This window comes from Coregonus clupeaformis, chromosome 5, assembly GCF_020615455.1.
Source record: "Coregonus clupeaformis isolate EN_2021a chromosome 5, ASM2061545v1, whole genome shotgun sequence".
Taxonomy (NCBI): Eukaryota; Metazoa; Chordata; class Actinopteri; order Salmoniformes; family Salmonidae; genus Coregonus; species Coregonus clupeaformis.
Window position 1 is genome coordinate 20,513,172 of NC_059196.1, and position 18,487 is coordinate 20,531,658.

Consider the following 18,487-nt stretch of genomic DNA (forward strand, 5'->3'; position numbering starts at 1 on the left):
AGTTGAGTTGTTGAAGTCCATTGCTGTGCCTATTCTGCCTATTTACATAATTTCAACACAATTTCTGAATGATATATATTTCCTCAGCAAATTTTTCAATACAGGTCTGTCTCTGTCCTAAAACTGAATAGAACTGCAGGTAGCCAGCCTAACAGTACAAGCTAGAGTATTGGTTGCTCCTGTCTATTCATAACCAATAAGCGCAGTGTTGCTATGCCTTATCGCTATATTGGTTGGCGGGTACGGCTGTCAATTTGTCTCCAGACGAAGTACAGTGTGGTTCTGTGCAATTACATCAAACTCGGTCTGGGCACTGCGCGCTTAAAAACATTGCGTGTGCACGACTTGCCAGGGCTGGAGAGGAAATTTACCTAGAAAGAAATGCGAAGAAGGATTTAGGTTTGGCATTGCTACGAGGAAAACGAGGAGGTGCGACTTCTTAAGTGATCAACATTTTTCTTCTAGTCAGAGGTAAATCTATGTAAATCCTTGCCATAATAAAATATATATATATATATATATATATATATATATATATATATCTTGCCATAATATATATTATGGTTGAATAGGCTATTATAATTGAATTGCCCAATGCAATTCAGAATGTTGCTAGCTGGTTGTTTATGTTGCGGGCATGGATGGGATCTCGAGGTCTGCAGTGGAGCTGGTTGTTATTATTATTACACGTTACGCGTGGCCTGATCCTGCGCCACCAGCAGCCGCAGGAAGGAATACGGTATGGGAGCATCGAGTGCGTAAACATAATTCAGCCTGCTGACAATATCAATATCGTCATATGCAGAAATATTTGCAGTTGTATAGCTAATCTCATGCTATTTTACACATTTTGTCATGAGGCTGAGAGTACATGTTGCAGTTTTAAAACTAATTTCATGTAATTAAAAAATGATAATCATGCTATCTGAGGGTGCCCGACCTCCGGTGGGACCCCAAACCCGGGGTGTGTGCTACGCCAGTGAACATAAGGCAATAAGGGAGAGTTCCTGGGAGTTAAATGACCGGGTGTAACATTAATCTAAGGTTGCTTGCCCTAGGGCGCATTTTTAGCAAAGGTTTGGCCTGCCGGTTGCTGTAGCCAATCGGTACATTGTCGCTAAATGGGTCATGTGTATTATGGCTTCTGTGTTGGGTGTTGAATCGCCTGTAGCCTATTCCTCTAGTTGACCGTTGTCAAGTTATTTATTTGCATGTATCCTATAGACAACTGGCGCTAATAGACACGTGTCGCCTTAACATAGCACTTCAACTCCTGAATAGGACTATTCCAAGTGTGATGATAAAAGGCAATGCTGAGTAAATACTTTTTCTGCATCAAAATGTCAAGACAGATGTTTTCTCAAAAAATGACATGTTACTGTACACACAACACAAGACAACATTTTGGATCATGTAACACACTCATGAACAAGGTGTGTATGTGTATATGTGTGTGTGTGCCTGCAGGCGTGTGTGTATGTTGAATCAACTTCCTTGCATTGCTAAACTGAGGCATCCCCACCATCTGTGGTGGCTAAAGGTCTGCCCTACATACAGTTATCCAGGCAGCCACTGTCTGACCAGATTCATGTGTGCAAATACACAAGCCCCCAACCAGACACACAGCCAACAACACACGTGACACCTGGACACATGATTTCATGCACAAACATGTGCGCGCGCACACACACACCGGTCCACCACCACTTTCAATGTATGAATGGGTAGGTAGACTAACAGGCTACTCATTGGTTTCTGACAATCATAGAAACAATAATATGCAGAGGTACACGCACCATAACAGTTATGTCCGCCCCTCGAAGGCTCATACAGATCAAATAAGGGGAAACCCCAAAGGATTACATTGTCCACCCTCAAGATCAGATAAGGGGATTTGAGATTTGGTCTGTTGCTGTCAGTGATGTAACACATCACTATGCTGTCTGTTGCCCCTGAAACACTGATTGAGAGAGAGAGAGAGGAAACTACATAAAGCCTCCCATTGGAGCTGTGGGGCTGTGTGCTATGAAGGACAGCTAGGGCCCCAAACACAAGGACGCATGCTCCCCGGTCCGTCTCTCTCTCTCTCCCCCGGCTGCTATCACTATCATTGTCCCTCTGACTGTTCGACCGAGCGACCGCAGCAGCTCCTCTCCGGTTACATAAGCAAGGTTGTTTTTGTGATACGAGCGAGGACCTTTTGGCTGGTAAGTGATGTGGCATGTAGCGTGGCACCCAGACTATACCAATACCAGACAGCTCAGAACATCAGCCTTCAGGGGTGAGGCAGACAGAAACGGGAGAAGAAGGTGATGATAATGTGTCAGAAAAACACGCTGACAGTTTTTGCAAGCTCAGACAGCATTGGTGGATCCCATCTCTGTTATCTTTGAAGAATTATTTGACAGGGAGAGAATTTGTCTTGGTTAGTCTTTGGACTTATTCTTAGCTGTCTTAGATTTTCTTCTGTGATATGAAACAAAGAGGCTTTGGTGCAAAGCAGGGTAGAGCCTCTACTTGCTGTGCTGTGTTGTTGTAGTGGCTGCATTTAGTCTACAAACAAATGCTGGGTCTTGAAAGAGATCCTTTTTTAGATGAGCACATCAAAAGATGATCTGGTGTATGAAAATTAGTGGAGGATTCTTCAATGTGTCGGTCAGCCTCTCACCTAAGGAACAACAGGTGCAACACGTTGAGTTGAACTATAAAATGTTAGATACAAGTGAATATATTCACCTGCTATTTCTATATCTGTTACACTCTTTCTATACATATGTCACATGGAGATGTAATTAAGCAAGGCCAGAGGAGGTGTGGTATATGGCCAATATACCACGGCTAAGGGCTGTTCTTATTACATTTACGTCATTTAGCAGACGCTCTTATCCAGAGCGACTTACAGTTAGTGAGTGCATACATTATTTTTTATTTTTTTCATACTGGCCCCCCGTGGGAATCGAACCCACAACCCTGGCGTTGCAAATGCCATGCTCTACCAACTGAGCTACTTCCCTGCCGGCCATTCCCTCCCCTACCCTGGACGATGCTGGGACAATTGTGCGCCGCCCCAAGGGTCTCCCGGTCGCGGCCGGCTACGACAGAGTCTGGATTCGAACCAGGATCTCTAGTGGCACAGCTAGCACTGCAATGCAGTGCCTTATACCACTGCACCACTCGGGAGTTATGCACATTTATTTTTACTACTTATGCACATTTATTTTTACTACTCTAATTACGTTGGTAACCAGTTTATAATAGCAATAAGGCACCTCAGGGGTTCGTGATATATGGCCAATATACCACGTCTAAGGGCTGTATCCAGGCACTCTGCGTTGTGTCGTGCTTAAGAACAGCCCTTAGCCGTGGTATATATCACAAACCCCCAAGGTGCTTTATTGCTATTATAAACTGGTTACCAACGTAATTAGAGTAGTAAAAATAAATGTTTTGTCATACCTGTGGTATACGGTCTGAGATACCACGGATGTCAGCCAATCAGCATTCAGGGCTCGAACCACCCAGTTTATAATATGTCTTATAACTGAGAGACCTGGACAAATTATTTTTCTATATGAGTCGAGGGTGGAAAATCATTACCAATGGAGGTGATTTGGAAGGCTAATGTGATTTGTGCAGACAAGCTGGTCTCTCCGTTTGTAATGCACATGAGACTCCGCTCTCATTTCATCTCTCAAGTCACTGACATACATTGGAAAAGCTTGGGAATGGATCCTTTGGAAGGAAAGTGGGAAAGTGACTCAGTGAGTCAAAAGGCAGTGACATAAGGCTTCTCTTTCACAATACTTGATTTTCCCATATCAACATACTATATCAACACTGCTTTGTAAGTGTGTGTTTCTATGTGTGTGTGTGTGTGTGTGAGATATCCCCATGAGACAGAAATAGACCTAGGTAATCAAACCAGAAATAGACCTAGGTAATCAAACCAGAAATAGACCTAGGTAATCAAACCAGAAATAGACCTAGGTAATCAAATCAGAAATAGACCTAGGTAATCAAACCACCCATTACAGAGTGTGGTTGACACGTCATCCATTAGCGCCGGAATATATTGGATTCATAGAGTACATAATTGCTTTGATAGTAAACTGTAACTAAATACATTGGAGCAGTATTTAGCTCCATATTTCAAGATAATGTCAGGGCAGGCTTTGAACCTGCTAGATGACAGATATACATGTCTCTAACCAAGGCTGTTTGACTAGGTTAACCTCATTGCCCCCTCATTGCAACCTCATTTACTGCAAGGTTGGGGTCAATTCAGGAAGTTCTCATTCCAATATTCCTTAATGCGTTTCAATGAGGTAAATGTGGAATTGGAATTTCAAGTTTACTTCCTGAATTGAAATGGAATTGACCACAACCCTGGTTTAGAGTAACAACCTGTTCCTAATTGGAGTCTATGGAGATTGTGGAGATTACTTGGATCTGTGCTAAGCTGTGCTTTAGCCTTATCCTCACATTTCTGTCCTAAAATGACAGAGAGAAAGGAAAAGGCTTTGGGGTTAAAGTGTGTGTGTGTGTGTGTGTGTGTGTGTGTGTGCGCGCAAGACCTTTGAGTGGTCTCTTTATGCCCCGGTCCCACACTGTTGGCTCAGAGGCAGAAGCCTACAGAGAAAACAAGGGCATGTCTTAAAGGCTTATAGCACACAGTCTTTCCCTCACAAGCCTCTTTGTGTTAACAGTCTAAAGTTCAATTATTTTTAGGCTACTGTCTCTCAGTATAATACAATGATCATGAGATCAGTCTATGCTTGACTCAGTAAAGAATACCTGACATTTTTCATCTATCATAGGCTACATACACATTCATGCTCTGACATGCTCCACTGCAAAGTAATTTGCCTACTGAACATGAATTCATATGCAGAGAACAAATGGAGGCTAACAGATTTTCATATCTTACAGTATCTAAAGATAGACAATGATATGCATTATGCAGCAATGTAAAGGTATCCCTGTGGGAACTCATATATCAAAAATCCAAGGCACTTGAGTTAAAATCTCTTTATATCCACACATGGATGATCCTGGACCCAGATATGTTTGTGCTGTGTTGCCAACAATCTACACAAGGATTAGATAAAAAAACAACAACGAGGTTTCGACTATAGACCAGCTTCATCAGTGTGTATCTCCTGTGCTCCGCTTCACCAGGTGTGTGCCTCCCGCCCCGCCCCTCACCACGGCCCTCACCTGTGTGTTGCGGTGCTTCCCCTGCGAGCCTAGCTGGGCCGGCAGCCCCTTTCTGCACCGCCCCCCCACCCCGCCCCACCCGATGGTCAGGATGACGCGCTCCAAGACCTTCCAGGCCTACCTGCCCAGCTGCCACCGAACCTACAGCTGCATCCACTGCAGAGCGCACCTGGCCAACCACGATGAGCTCATCTCCAAGGTGAACACTGACTGTTTAACATACCGACCACAACCGTCCATCCCCTAATGACACTGCTTGCTCTAATAGTGTTTCCCTCAATCTATTCCACATTTCCTTTAAAGAGCCACTGAACACCCCTAATGGCACATACGTTTTTCTGTTGCTCATTAGAAAAACTAGATTTCAGTCTTGGAGGTGTGTTTCCTGACCGATTCCGCGTTTGGTTAATGATGTTTGTCCCCTATGAGACACTGAAGCCTATTTAACTTTCCTCAAAATCCCCAGAATGAATCTAAGATAACTCAAGAAATCTGTAATTAAGTTTGACGTTTTTGCCGAGGATGTTTTAGTTGCGCAATTTTACATCTAAGGTGTTTGGTGCAGTATTTTTCAAGTAAGAAAATGCGCGAAGTGTTGTCTTATGTAAACAGTCAGAGCTGCTGGGCAGGTCTGTCTCACTGTCTATGCTATTGGATTAAGAGCAATCACCACAGCTGTTCACCCCATGTTAGTGGGCAAATAGACATTGTAATTTACCCGTTGTGACGCACGGATGTTCCAAACTCCATTTTAGACGAGACTGACTTTATAACCAAAATGATCCTATTTACACTTTGTAGTCAATTTAGACACTAGAATAACTGTATCTGACTCATATCGATGCCACATAGGCCGTTTTCAAAGAGATTTGTTGCTTTTTATAGGCAGTCACTCTTTGAAGCCCAGCACTAACACACCTGTGTGGTGTTCATTAGGGCATGCAACTGAAAAAGTTTCCAAACGTTTTACAACAGAAAATGAGTGTTTCTTGTTTGACAAGTCCAGGTAGACACTGTTTTGAACTTGACCCTGATTCTACTAATCAAGGGTTTGGGGATTAGCTGAATCAGGTATGTAAGGGAAACACTGCCCTAATGTACAAGTCATTCCCAAGAGAGAGCATGAGAGAACATGCTACTGTTGGGCTCTAGGGCTTACTTGAAAGAGATGTCCATGTCTACTTGACTTCCCTGGTTAAATAAAGGATACACTGTATAAATACTGTAGTTTTTTATAGATTAATTTGAACATTCAATGAATCGCACTGTAATAACTAGAAAGGTATTGAGTGCTTGCTGCGTCTGTCTTAAAGCTCTGCTGGCAGACTCCTTCACACTTGGACCTAGTATTACAGCTGATGCTGCACTTTCAGACTGGAAACGAGCCTACTGCACCTCTGTGTGGCTCATTTCACCGCCATCTTACTTCTACAGCTTGTGTGTGTGTGTTAGAATATTACTTTTCCCATGTGCTACACTATGTAAAGTAAACCCTCACCTGTACAAAAAGCACATGTCTGTCAGTCAGTCAGTCTTACTTTAAAGGCAAAATCTGGGATATTTCCTGCTGTTTAATGATCATGTCAATGAAGTGGCGGGGCTGAAACAAAAACTCCAGATTGTGGCTTTAATGCTGACTGCTGAGGATACTCCTCCTCCTTTTTAACCTACTTATCATATTTTCCTGCAGTCTTTCCAGGGCAGCCAAGGGAGAGCTTATCTGTTCAACTCAGTGTGAGTATCAGTGTGTCTGCATATAGTTACAGTACAGCCATGATCCAGTCCTCAGCTCACAATGAGTATGAAATGAAGATGCTCATTTCTACTGTATGAACATGGTCCCTATCTAGCTCAGTATGAAGTGCCTTTGGGTAATAATATCTAGTGTGTGAGTGGGCGTGTTATGACTCAGTACAGACAGGCAACCTTTACGAATCGAACAGCTGATGAGCTTGCTTTCTCTCGCTCTCTCTCCCTTCTCTCTCTCGCTCTCTCTTAGGGTGAACGTGGGGTGTGGGCCGGCGGAAGAGAGGGTGTTGCTCACGGGGCTGCATGCTGTGGCAGATATCTACTGTGAGAACTGCAAGACAACTCTGGGTTGGAAATATGTGAGTAAGAGTGTGCACGTCAGGGGAGGTTAGAACAATGGCAGATACTGTACCTAGAGTTAGAGAGGACAGGCACGGGCACATTATTACCTTTATTACCTTATTAGATCATTGTAGGATTGAAACGCTATTAACTAATAAAGGTTTTGGAACAATTGAGTGTGCAGGCCCTACTTCACTTTTCATGTTATCGTATTGACATGGATGAGTTCTGGTCTTCATTTTGGACCCCAAGACTATTTTGGGCCCATCATTCCTAACATCAGTGTAACATTACAGTACATAGGCTGACTCAGTAAAGGGATTCCTTGCAGTCCCAATCTTGATCTAAGGGGGATATTTCTCATGATGTAGGCCTATTCATTTTCGAAGTACTCAACCAACTTGACCTCCTTCTCCTAGTTCAGAGATGGTGGCCATTCATGATGGACCAGAGCTGGGCTGTCCACACTGAGATAACTGTAGTGATTCAAGACCAGTTTGACCAGCAACAAGAACAACTGCTTATCCAATCACAAATTAGACAAAGGATTAGAATTCATTCAAAAATATAAAATCTGTTTTTATATATACAGAATAAGTAGGCCCTATATGTCATGTAGCCTATATATAATGTAGCCTATATACTGTATAATGTAGCCTATATATAATGTAGCCTATATACTGTATAATGTACCCTATATCTAATGTAGCCTATATATAATGTAGCCAATACAGTGGGGAAAAAGTATTTAGTCAGCCACCAATTGTGAAAGTTCTCCCACTTAAAAAGATGAGAGAGGCCTGTAATTTTCATCATAGGTACACGTCAACTATGACAGACAAATTGAGATTTTTTTTCTCCAGAAAATCACATTGTAGGATTTTTAATGAATTTATTTGCAAATTATGGTGGAAAATAAGTATTTGGTCAATAACAAAAGTTTCTCAATACTTTGTTATATACCCTTTGTTGGCAATGACACAGGTCAAACGTTTTCTGTAAGTCTTCACAAGGTTTTCACACACTGTTGCTGGTCCATTCCTCCATGCAGATCTCCTCTAGAGCAGTGATGTTTTGGGGCTGTCGCTGGGCAACACGGACTTTCAACTCCCTCCAAAGATTTTCTATGGGGTTGAGATCTGGAGACTGGCTAGGCCACTCCAGGACCTTGAAATGCTTCTTACGAAGCCACTCCTTCGTTGCCCGGGCGGTGTGTTTGGGATCATTGTCATGCTGAAAGACCCAGCCACGTTTCATCTTCAATGCCCTTGCTGATGGAAGGAGGTTTTCACTCAAAATCTCACGATACATGGCCCCATTCATTCTTTCCTTTACACGGATCAGTCGTCCTGGTCCCTTTGCAGAAAAAACAGCCCCAAAGCATGATGTTTCCACCCACATGCTTCACAGTAGGTATGGTGTTCTTTGGATGCAAGTTGAGTTTTTACCAAAAAGTTCTATTTTGGTTTCATCTGACCATATGACATTCTCCCAATTCTCTTCTGGATCATCCAAATGCACTCTAGCAAACTTCAGACGGGCCTGGACATGTACTGGCTTAAGCAGGGGGACACGTCTGGCACTGCAGGATTTGAGTCCCTGGCGGCGTAGTGTGTTACTGATGGTAGGCTTTGTTACTTTGGTCCCAGCTCTCTGCAGGTCATTCACTAGGTCCCCCCGTGTGGTTCTGGGATTTTTGCTCACCGTTCTTGTGATCATTTTGACCCCACGGGGTGAGATCTTGCGTGGAGCCCCAGATCGAGGGAGATTATCAGTGGTCTTATATGTCTTCCATTTCCTAATAATTGCTCCCACAGTTGATTTATTCAAACCAAGCTGCTTACCTATTGCAGATTCAGTCTTCCCAGCCTGGTGCAGGTCTACAATTTGGTTTCTGGTGTCCTTTGACAGGTCTTTAGTCTTGGCCATAGTGGAGTTTGGAGTGTGACTGTTTGAGGTTGTGGACAGGTGTCTTTTATACTGATAACAAGTTCAAACAGGTGCCATTAATACAGGTAACGAGTGGAGGACAGAGGAGCCTCTTAACGAAGAAGTTACAGGTCTGTGAGAGCCAGAAATCTTGCTTGTTTGTAGGTGACCAAATACTTACTTTCCACCATAATTTGCAAATAAATTCATAAAAAATCCTACAATGTGATTTTCTGGAAAAAAAATTCTCATTTTGTCTGTCATAGTTGACGTGTACCTATGATGAAAATTACAGGCCTCTCTCATCTTTTTAAGTGGGAGAACTTGCACAATTGGTGGCTGACTAAATACTTTTTTCCCCCACTGTATATAAGGATATAGATGTGGACATCAATCTGAGTTGTACTGAAACAGAACAACAGTTACAGTACATACAGTTAGTGTGCCTCCAGTACTTGGTGAAGGCGATATTTCTAGCACCAGGTGAAATTTGTGGAACTAGTACTGTGTGTGTGTGTGTGTGTGTGTGTGTGTGTATGTATATACAGGGGATATAAAAAGTATACACACCCCTGTTAAAATGCCATGTTTTTGTGATGTAAAAGAATGAGATAAATCATGTCAGAACTTTTTCCACTGTTAATGTGACCTATAATGTGAACAATTCAACTGAAAAACAAACTAAAATCTTCGAGGGGGGAAAATGAAAAATAAAAACCTTACAATAACCTGGTTGCATAAGTGTGCACACCCTCTTATAACTGGGGATGTGGCTGTGTTCAGAATTAACCAATCACATTCAAACTCATGTTAAATAGAAGTCATTACACACCTGCCATCATTTAAAGTGACTCTGATTAATCACAAATAAATATCAGCCTGACATTTTCTTAGTTGCATCTCAGAGCAAAAGCCATGGTCCGCAGAGAGCTTCCAAGGCATCAGAGGGATGTCATTGTTGAAAGATATCAGTCAGGAGAAGGGTACAAAATAATTTCCAAAGCATTACATATACCATGGAACACAGTGAAGACAGTCATCATCAAGTGGATAAAATATGGCACAACAGAGACATTAACAAGAACTGGACGTCCCTCCAAAATTTATGAAAAGACTAGAAGAAAACTGGTCAGGGAGGCTTCCAAGAGGATTTTTTATGAATTTATTTGCAAATTATGGTGGAAAATAAGTATTTGGTCACCTACAAACAAGCAAGATTTCTGGCTCTCACAGACCTGTAACTTCTTCTTTAAGAGGCTCCTCTGTCCTCCACTCGTTACCTGTATTAATGGCACCTGTTTGAACTTGTTATCAGTATAAAAGACACCTGTCCACAACCTCAAACAGTCACACTCCAAACTCCACTATGGCCAAGACCAAAGAGCTGTCAAAGGACACCAGAAACAAAATTGTAGACCTGCAATAGGCTGGGAAGACTGAATCTGCAATAGGTAAGCAGCTTGGTTTGAAGAAATCAACTGTGGGAGCAATTATTAGGAAATGGAAGACATACAAGACCACTGATAATCTCCCTCGATCTGAGGCTCCACGCAAGATCTCACCCCGTGGGGTCAAAATGATCACAAGAACGGTGAGCAAAAATCCCAGAACCACACGGGGGATCTAGTGAATGACCTGCAGAGAGCTGGGACCAAAGTAACAAAGCCTACCATCAGTAACACACTACGCCGCCAGGGACTCAAATCCTGGCCCGTCTGAAGTGTGCTAGAGTGCATTTGGATGATCCAGAAGAGGATTGGGAGAATGTCATATGGTCAGATGAAACCAAAATATAACTTTTTGGTAAAAACTCAACTCGTCGTGTTTGGAGGACAAAGAATGCTGAGTTGCATCCAAAGAACACCATACCTACTGTGAAGCATGGGGGTGGAAACATCCAAAATTTTGATTCGTTTAACACTTTGGTTACTACATGATTCCATGTGTTATTTAATAGTTTTGATGTCTTCACTATTATTCTACAATGTAAAAAAAAATTTAAATAAAGAAAAACCCTTGAATGAGTAGGTGTGTCCAAACTTTTGACTGATAGTGTATGTATATATACAGTTGAAGTCGGAAGTTTACATACATTTAGGTTGGAGTCATTAAAACTCGTTTTCAACCACTCCACAAATTTCTTGTTAACTAACTATAGTTTTGGCAAGTCGGTTAGGACATCTACTTTGTGCATGACACAAGTCATTTTTCCAACAATTGTTTACAGACAGTCTGGTTCATCCTTGGGAGCAATTTCCAAATGCCTGAAGGTACCACGTTCATCTGTAAAAACAATAGTATGCAAGGATAAACACCATGGGACCACGCAGCCATCATACCGCTCAGGAAGGAGACTCGTTCTGTCTCCTAGAGATGAACGTACTGGGAATGTGATGAAAGAAATACAAGCTGAAATAAATCATTCTCTCTACTATTATTCTGACGTTTCACATTCTTAAAATAAAGTGGTGATCCTAACTGACCTAAGACAGGGAATTTTAACTAGGATTAAATGTCAGAAATTGTGAAAAACTGAGTTGAAAGGTATTTGGCTAAGGTGTATGTAAACTTCTGACTTCAACTGTGTATATGTGTGTGTGTATATATATATATATCCAGAAAATCACACTGTATGATTTTTAAGTAATTAATTTGCATTTTATTGCATGACATAAGTATTTGATACATCAGAAAAGCAGAACTTAATATTTGGTACAGAAACCTTTGTTTGCAATTACAGAGATCATACGTTTCCTGTAGGTCTTGACCAGGTTTGCACACACTGCAGCAGGGATTTTGGCCCACTCCTCCATACAGACCTTCTCCAGATCCTTCGGGGCTGTCGCTGGGCAATACGGACTTTCAGCTCCCTCCAAAGATTTTTCTATTGGGTTCAGGTCTGGAGACTGGCTAGGCCACTCCAGGACCTTGAGATGCTTCTTACGGAGCCACTCCTTAGTTGCCCTGGCTGTGTGTTTCGGGTCGTTGTCATGCTGGAAGACCCAGCCACGACCCATCTTCAATGCTCTTACTGAGGGAAGGAGGTTGTTGGCCAAGATCTCGCGATACATGGCCCCATCCATCCTCCCCTCAATACGGTGCAGTCGTCCTGTCCCCTTTGCAGAAAAGCATCCCCAAAGAATGATGTTTCCACCTCCATGCTTCACGGTTGGGATGGTGTTCTTGGGGTTGTACTCATCCTTCTTCTTCCTCCAAACACGGCGAGTGGAGTTTAGACCAAAAAGCTATATTTTTGTCTCATCAGACCACATGACCTTCTCCCATTCCTCCTCTGGATCATCCAGATGGTCATTGGCAAACTTCAGACGGGCCTGGACATGCGCTGGCTTGAGCAGGGGGACCTTGCGTGCGCTGCAGGATTTTAATCCATGACGGCGTAGTGTGTTACTAGTGGTTTTCTTTGAGACTGTGGTCCCAGCTCTCTTCAGGTCATTGACCAGGTCCTGCCGTGTAGTTCTGGGCTGATCCCTCACCTTCCTCATGATCATTGATGCCCCACGAGGTGAGATCTTGCATGGAGCCCCAGACCGAAGGTGATTGACCATCATCTTGAACTTCTTCCATTTTCTAATAATTGCGCCAACAGTTGTTGCCTTCTCACCAAGCTGCTTGCCTATTGTCCTGTAGCCCATCCCAGCCTTGTGCAGGTCTACAATTTTATCCCTGATGTCCTTACACAGCTCTCTGGTCTTGGCCATTGTGGAGAGGTTGGAGTCTGTTTGATTGAGTGTGTGGACAGGTGTCTTTTATACAGGTAACGAGTTCTAACAGGTGCAGTTAATACAGGTAATGAGTGGAGAACAGGAGGGCTTCTTAAAGAAAAACTAACAGGTCTGTGAGAGCCGGAATTCTTACTGGTTGGTAGGTGATCAAATACTTATGTCATGCAATAAAATGCAAATTAATTACTTAAAAATCATACAATGTGATTTTCTGGATTTTTGTTTTAGATTCCGTCTCTCACAGTTGAAGTGTACCTATGATAAAAATTACAGACCTCTACATGCTTTGTAAGTAGGAAAATCGGCAGTGTATCAAATACTTGTTCTCCCCACTGTGTATATATACACTGCTCAAAAAAATAAAGGGAACACTTAAACAACACAATGTAACTCCAAGTCAATCACACTTCTGTGAAATCAAACTGTCCACTTAGGAAGCAACACTGATTGACAATACATTTCACATGCTGTTGTGCAAATGGAATAGACAACAGGTGGAAATTATAGGCAATTAGCAAGACACCCCCAATAAAGGAGTGGTTTTGCAGTTGGTGACCACAGACCACTCAGTTCCTATGCTTCCTGGCTGATGTTTTGGTCACTTTTGAATGCTGGCGGTGCTTTCCCTCTAGTGGTAGCATGAGACAGAGTCTACAACCCACACAAGTGGCTCAGGTAGTGCAGCTCATCCAGTATGGCACATCAATGCGAGCTGTGGCAAGAAGGTTTGCTGTGTCTGTCAGCGTAGTGTCCAGAGCATGGAGGCGCTACCAGGAGACAGGCCAGTACATCAGGAGACGTGGAGGAGGCCGTAGGAGGGCAACAACCCAGCAGCAGGACTGCTACCGCCGCCTTTGTGCAAGGAGGAGCAGGAGGAGCACTGCCAGAGCCCTGCAAAATGACCTCCAGCAGGCCACAAATGTGCATGTGTCTGCTCAAACGGTCAGAAACAGACTCCATGAGGGTGGTATGAGGGCCCGACGTCCACAGGTGGGGGTTGTGCTTACAGCCCAACACCGTGCAGGACGTTTGGCATTTGCCAGAGAACACCAAGATTGGCAAATACGCCACTGGCGCCCTGTGCTCTTCACAGAAGAAAGCAGGTTCACACTGAGCACATGTGACAGACGTGACACAGTCTGGAGACGCCGTAGATAACGTTCTGCTGCCTGCAACATCCTCCAGCATGACCGGTTTGGCGGTGGGTCAGTCATGGTGTGGGGTGGCATTTCTTTGGGGGGCCGCACAGCCCTCCATGTGCTCGCCAGAGGTAGCCTGACTGCCATTAGGTACCGAGATGAGATCCTCAGACCCCTTGTGAGACCATATGCTGGTGCGGTTGGCCCTGGGTTCCTCCTAATGCAAGACAATGCTAGACCTCATGTGGCTGGAGTGTGTCAGCAGTTCCTGCAAGAGGAAGGCATTGATGCTATGGACTGGCCCACCCATTCCCCAGACCTGAATCCGATTGAGCACATCTGGGACATCATGTCTCGCTCCATCCACCAACGCCACGTTGCACCACAGACTGTCCAGGAGTTGGCGGATGCTTTAGTCCAGGTCTGGGAGGAGATCCCTCAGGAGACCATCCGCCACCTCATCAGGAGCATGCCCAGGCGTTGTAGGGAGGTCATACAGGCACGTGGAGGCCACACACACTACTGAGCCTCATTTTGACTTGTTTTAAGGACATTACATAAAAGTTGGATCAGCCTGTAGTGTGGTTTTCCACTTTAATTTATAGGGTGACTCCAAATCCAGACCTCCATGGGTTGATAAATTTGATTTCCATTGATAATTTTTGTGTGATTTTGTTGTCAGCACATTCAACTATGTAAAGAAAAAAGTATTTAATAAGATTATTTCATTCATTCAGATCTAGGATGTGTTATTTTAGTGTTCCCTTTATTTTTTTGAGCAGTGTGTGTATATATATATATATATATATATATTATTAATAGATGTGGACAGCTTTATATTTGCACTGAAATATAATTGTGCATCCATGTTTAGTACTTAGAAAAGGTGTAATTTCTAGCAGCAGGTCAATGTGGAACACACAGCCGCTCCACATACCAGCTGTCCCGTTTATCAGCATGGCTTCACTGCCACTTCCCCCTCAGACCCCTGTGTGTGTGTGTGTGTGTGTGTGTGTGTGTGTGTGTGGGGGGGTTTATGACTCACACATACCTCACACGTCTGCCCAGATATAACGAAACGCGGGGCGAGGCCATTAATATCCCTGACACGGTTGTTTCTACACCGTCGTCCAAGTTCCACAGACGCTTGACCCAGTGGACTTCCAGACCGTGAAACCTGATAACGCCTCTCTCTGCTTGAATAGGAAAGACTAAATAGGATATTGAGATGTACAGTAAAAACACATTTGACTACATTTGTTTTCAGTGGCAATGAGTGTGAAGTCTCTCATCCTGGAAAAGCCTCATCTGCTTTCTCCCTTCCTTCTTCTCTCTTCCCTTTCCCTCTCTCCCCCTCCCTCTTTTTCCCCTCTCTCCCTCCCTCACCCCGTCTATTTCCCCACCCTGACACTCCCCCACAGGAGCATGCCTTTGAGAGCAGTCAGAAGTACAAGGAGGGCAAGTTCATCATCGAGCTGGCCCACATGATCAAGGACAACGGCTGGGACTGAAAGACGAAGCGTCGTCCGTAACTCGGTTGGGGATTGAATGGGGGTGGATGGGAGGGAGGGAGGCGAGTGTGTGGGTGAGTGTGCAACTTTGATTTACCATGGACCTCTGTCCTCCCCTCCCCTCCTGATGACACACCCCAGCAGCCTCCAGAGTGGAGGTAGTAGAGGAGTGTGGGTGAGGCTGTAGGAGTAGCCTGACCTGCCCCTCTGCGCTCTGTGTGTGTCTGGACTGGAGGAGGATGTCACTGGGGATGGATGGACACCACCAGACACACGCGCAATGGCAAGCAAACACACACATGCATACAAACAAACAAACAAACATGCATGTCCCAGACCAACATCCCAGCCTGATGGGTAGCTCTTCAGATAGAGAGCCAGGCCAAAGCCAGTGTTGTTGTGTTACTATCTATGTTAGGGCTGGCTGGCCTGCCGTGTGAGGAGGGACCAGGCCCTGCAGGGTCAGTAGCCTTGGGTTAAAGAGCTGATGGGAGCTCTCGTCAGTGTGTGTGAATGAGATGGCCTAAGATGATTATCCCCAAATCCAGCTGATCTAATCCACCCAAGGCCGTGCCAGCTGGGACAGTGATGAGGCCTGGTGTTAAGGTTTGGCACTGAGGCCTGTAGGGGCTGGGCGGGGGAAGGGTTGAGGGGAGGAGGGTCAGAGAGAGGGCAGGTCCTGATTCTGGATTCTAGTCCACCCTGGTTGTGGGGTTGTAGTAGCAGCTGGTTGCACAGCCGTGTGATCCACTCCAGGGTTTAGTGGAAGACGTTTTTGTTTTGAGAGTCAGGATGATAGGGAGTGTGAAAGGATTCAAGGATATGTCTAAACTCTGAGAAGAATCTGATCAGTCAGTGCTTTGGCTTTCTCCATCATCTGTAGATGCCCGAAATCATGTCTTGTGATGTTTGGATCCTTCATGTGTTGTGTCTGATGTAAGTTATGATACATCTACCATCACCACTTTGGATTAAATTGAACTATGGAAATCTTTGACTTTTGAAGCTCTGACTTGAACAGGCTTGGAGATTGGTTCTAGTGTTTTGGCCTGGTATGGTAACTGAAAGCAATTGGGATGTGGAGGCCTTTAGGAGATGCTCTTATGAAGCTCTGAAAGGTTGACGTTCTGAAGCTTTCTTTCAGTCTGGGATGACCATAGCAGTTTATAGATTGTTACACACTAATTTACTACCTGGCCCTCACTTAAAACACTGAACAGCAAAGCCGTACAGTAGACGTGTGGATTTTCGAAACAGAAGCAAACTAAGCAACACAACTAATCAAACTAATCTCCCTGATATCCACGGCAACTGACTGGCAGTCGAGACTTCCAATCAGAGGCTGTAGAAGGCCCTTGCACAACGAAAGAAACCACCCATCTAGAATAAATTGACCAAACACAATATTATATATGTTTTTGCTTGGGTCAGAGTGTTGCAAAACGTGGGGTTGAGAATTGTTGTTGAAAGCCAAGGTTATGGATAACCTTTCTCTGTGATATAATGCATTATGATTTTTGTAAATGACAGATCTTAATATATACATATATTATAATTGATGTCAATCTCTGTGTTACTAAATGTAAATAGTAATATGTATATTTTATCTATGATCGTCATGAATATGATTTGGATTCTTGCCATGCTTTCTCTCTGGTATAGCCCTCGTCGGTTGAACGATATTTACTACTTTTTTACTCTTTGAAAATGTTTCAATTTTAGTGTCTTTTGTAAAGGAGGAGATAGGAGTGACAATATCATTGGAACTTGGTCAATTAAAGCATCACCTTGATACCCGTATTGGATGTGTTCTGCGTGCTATGTTGGTCTTGGATATACATCACCATAATGTATCAAGTATCAGGGTCCATGTTCTTTCTATATAGAACAGAATATGATAGTGACATAGAATATGATAGTGACATAGGCTAAGGACAGACCAGAACTATATATACAGGCATATACAATAGCCTACATCTCGTATACAAATGCTAATACAGTGTACAGTGAGTTGGGAAAGTATTCAGACCCCTTGACTTTTTGCACATTTTGTTACGTTACAGCCTTATTCTAAAATGGATTACATTATTTTCCCCCTCATCAATCTACACACAACACCCCATAATGACAAAACAAAAACAGTTTTTTTTTACATTTTTGCAAATGTATTAAAAATAAAAAAACAGATACCTTATTTACATAAGTATTCAGACCCTTTGCTATGAGACTCGAAATTGAGCTCAGGTGCATCCTTTCCATTGATCATCCTTGAGATGTTTATATAACTTGATTGGAGTCCACCTGTGGTAAATTCAATTGATTGGACATGATTTGTAAAGGCACCCACTTGTCTATATATGGTCCCACAGTTGACAGTGCATGTCAGAGCAAAAACCAAGCCATGAGGTCGAAGGAATTGTCCGTAGAGCTCCGAGACAGGATTGTGTCAAGGCACAGATCTGGGGAAGGGTACCAAAAATGTCTGCAGCATTGAAGGTCCTGAAGAACACAGTGGCCTCCATCATTCGTAAATAGAAGAAGTTTGGAATCACTAAGACTCTTCCTAGTGTTGGCCGCCCGGCAAAACTGAGCAATCGGGGGAGAAGGGCCTTGGTCAGGGAGGTGACCAAGAACCCTATGGTCACTCTGACAGAGCTCCAGAGTTCCTCTGTGGAGATAGGAGAACCTTCCAGAAGGACAACCATCTCTGCAGCACTCCACCAATCAGGCCTTTATGATAGAAAGGCCAGACGGAAGCCACTCCTCAGTAAAAGGCACATGACAGCCCGCTTGGAGTTTGCCAAAAGGTGAGTAACAAGATTCTCTGGTCTGATGAAACCAAGATTGAACTCTTTGG

At 43.6% G+C, this 18,487-nt stretch overlaps 1 protein-coding gene across 1 annotated transcript; it reads left to right on the forward strand.

The window, feature by feature from the left end:
* The first annotated feature begins 334 nt into the window (after positions 1–334).
* On the forward strand, positions 335–17,430 carry LOC121564651 (protein yippee-like 2). The gene is made up of 5 exons (XM_041875842.2): positions 335–471; positions 5,179–5,416; positions 6,908–6,951; positions 7,217–7,325; positions 15,541–17,430. The coding sequence occupies exons 2-5, from the start codon at positions 5,300–5,302 to the stop codon at positions 15,628–15,630; spliced, it is 360 nt and encodes a 119-aa protein (XP_041731776.1). The 5' UTR covers positions 335–471; positions 5,179–5,299; the 3' UTR covers positions 15,631–17,430.
* The last annotated feature ends 1,057 nt before the right edge of the window (positions 17,431–18,487 follow it).

Excerpts from the sequence above, each read along its gene's own strand:
- LOC121564651 (XM_041875842.2), top strand. The coding sequence starts at position 5,300 with ATGGTCAGGATGACGCGCTCCAAGACCTTCCAGGCCTACCTGCCCAGC. Across the intron at positions 6,952-7,216 it reads GCTTATCTGTTCAACTCAGT|GGTGAACGTGGGGTGTGGGC; the intron begins GTGAGTATCAGT and ends GCTCTCTCTTAG. Across the intron at positions 7,326-15,540 it reads CAACTCTGGGTTGGAAATAT|GAGCATGCCTTTGAGAGCAG; the intron begins GTGAGTAAGAGT and ends ACTCCCCCACAG.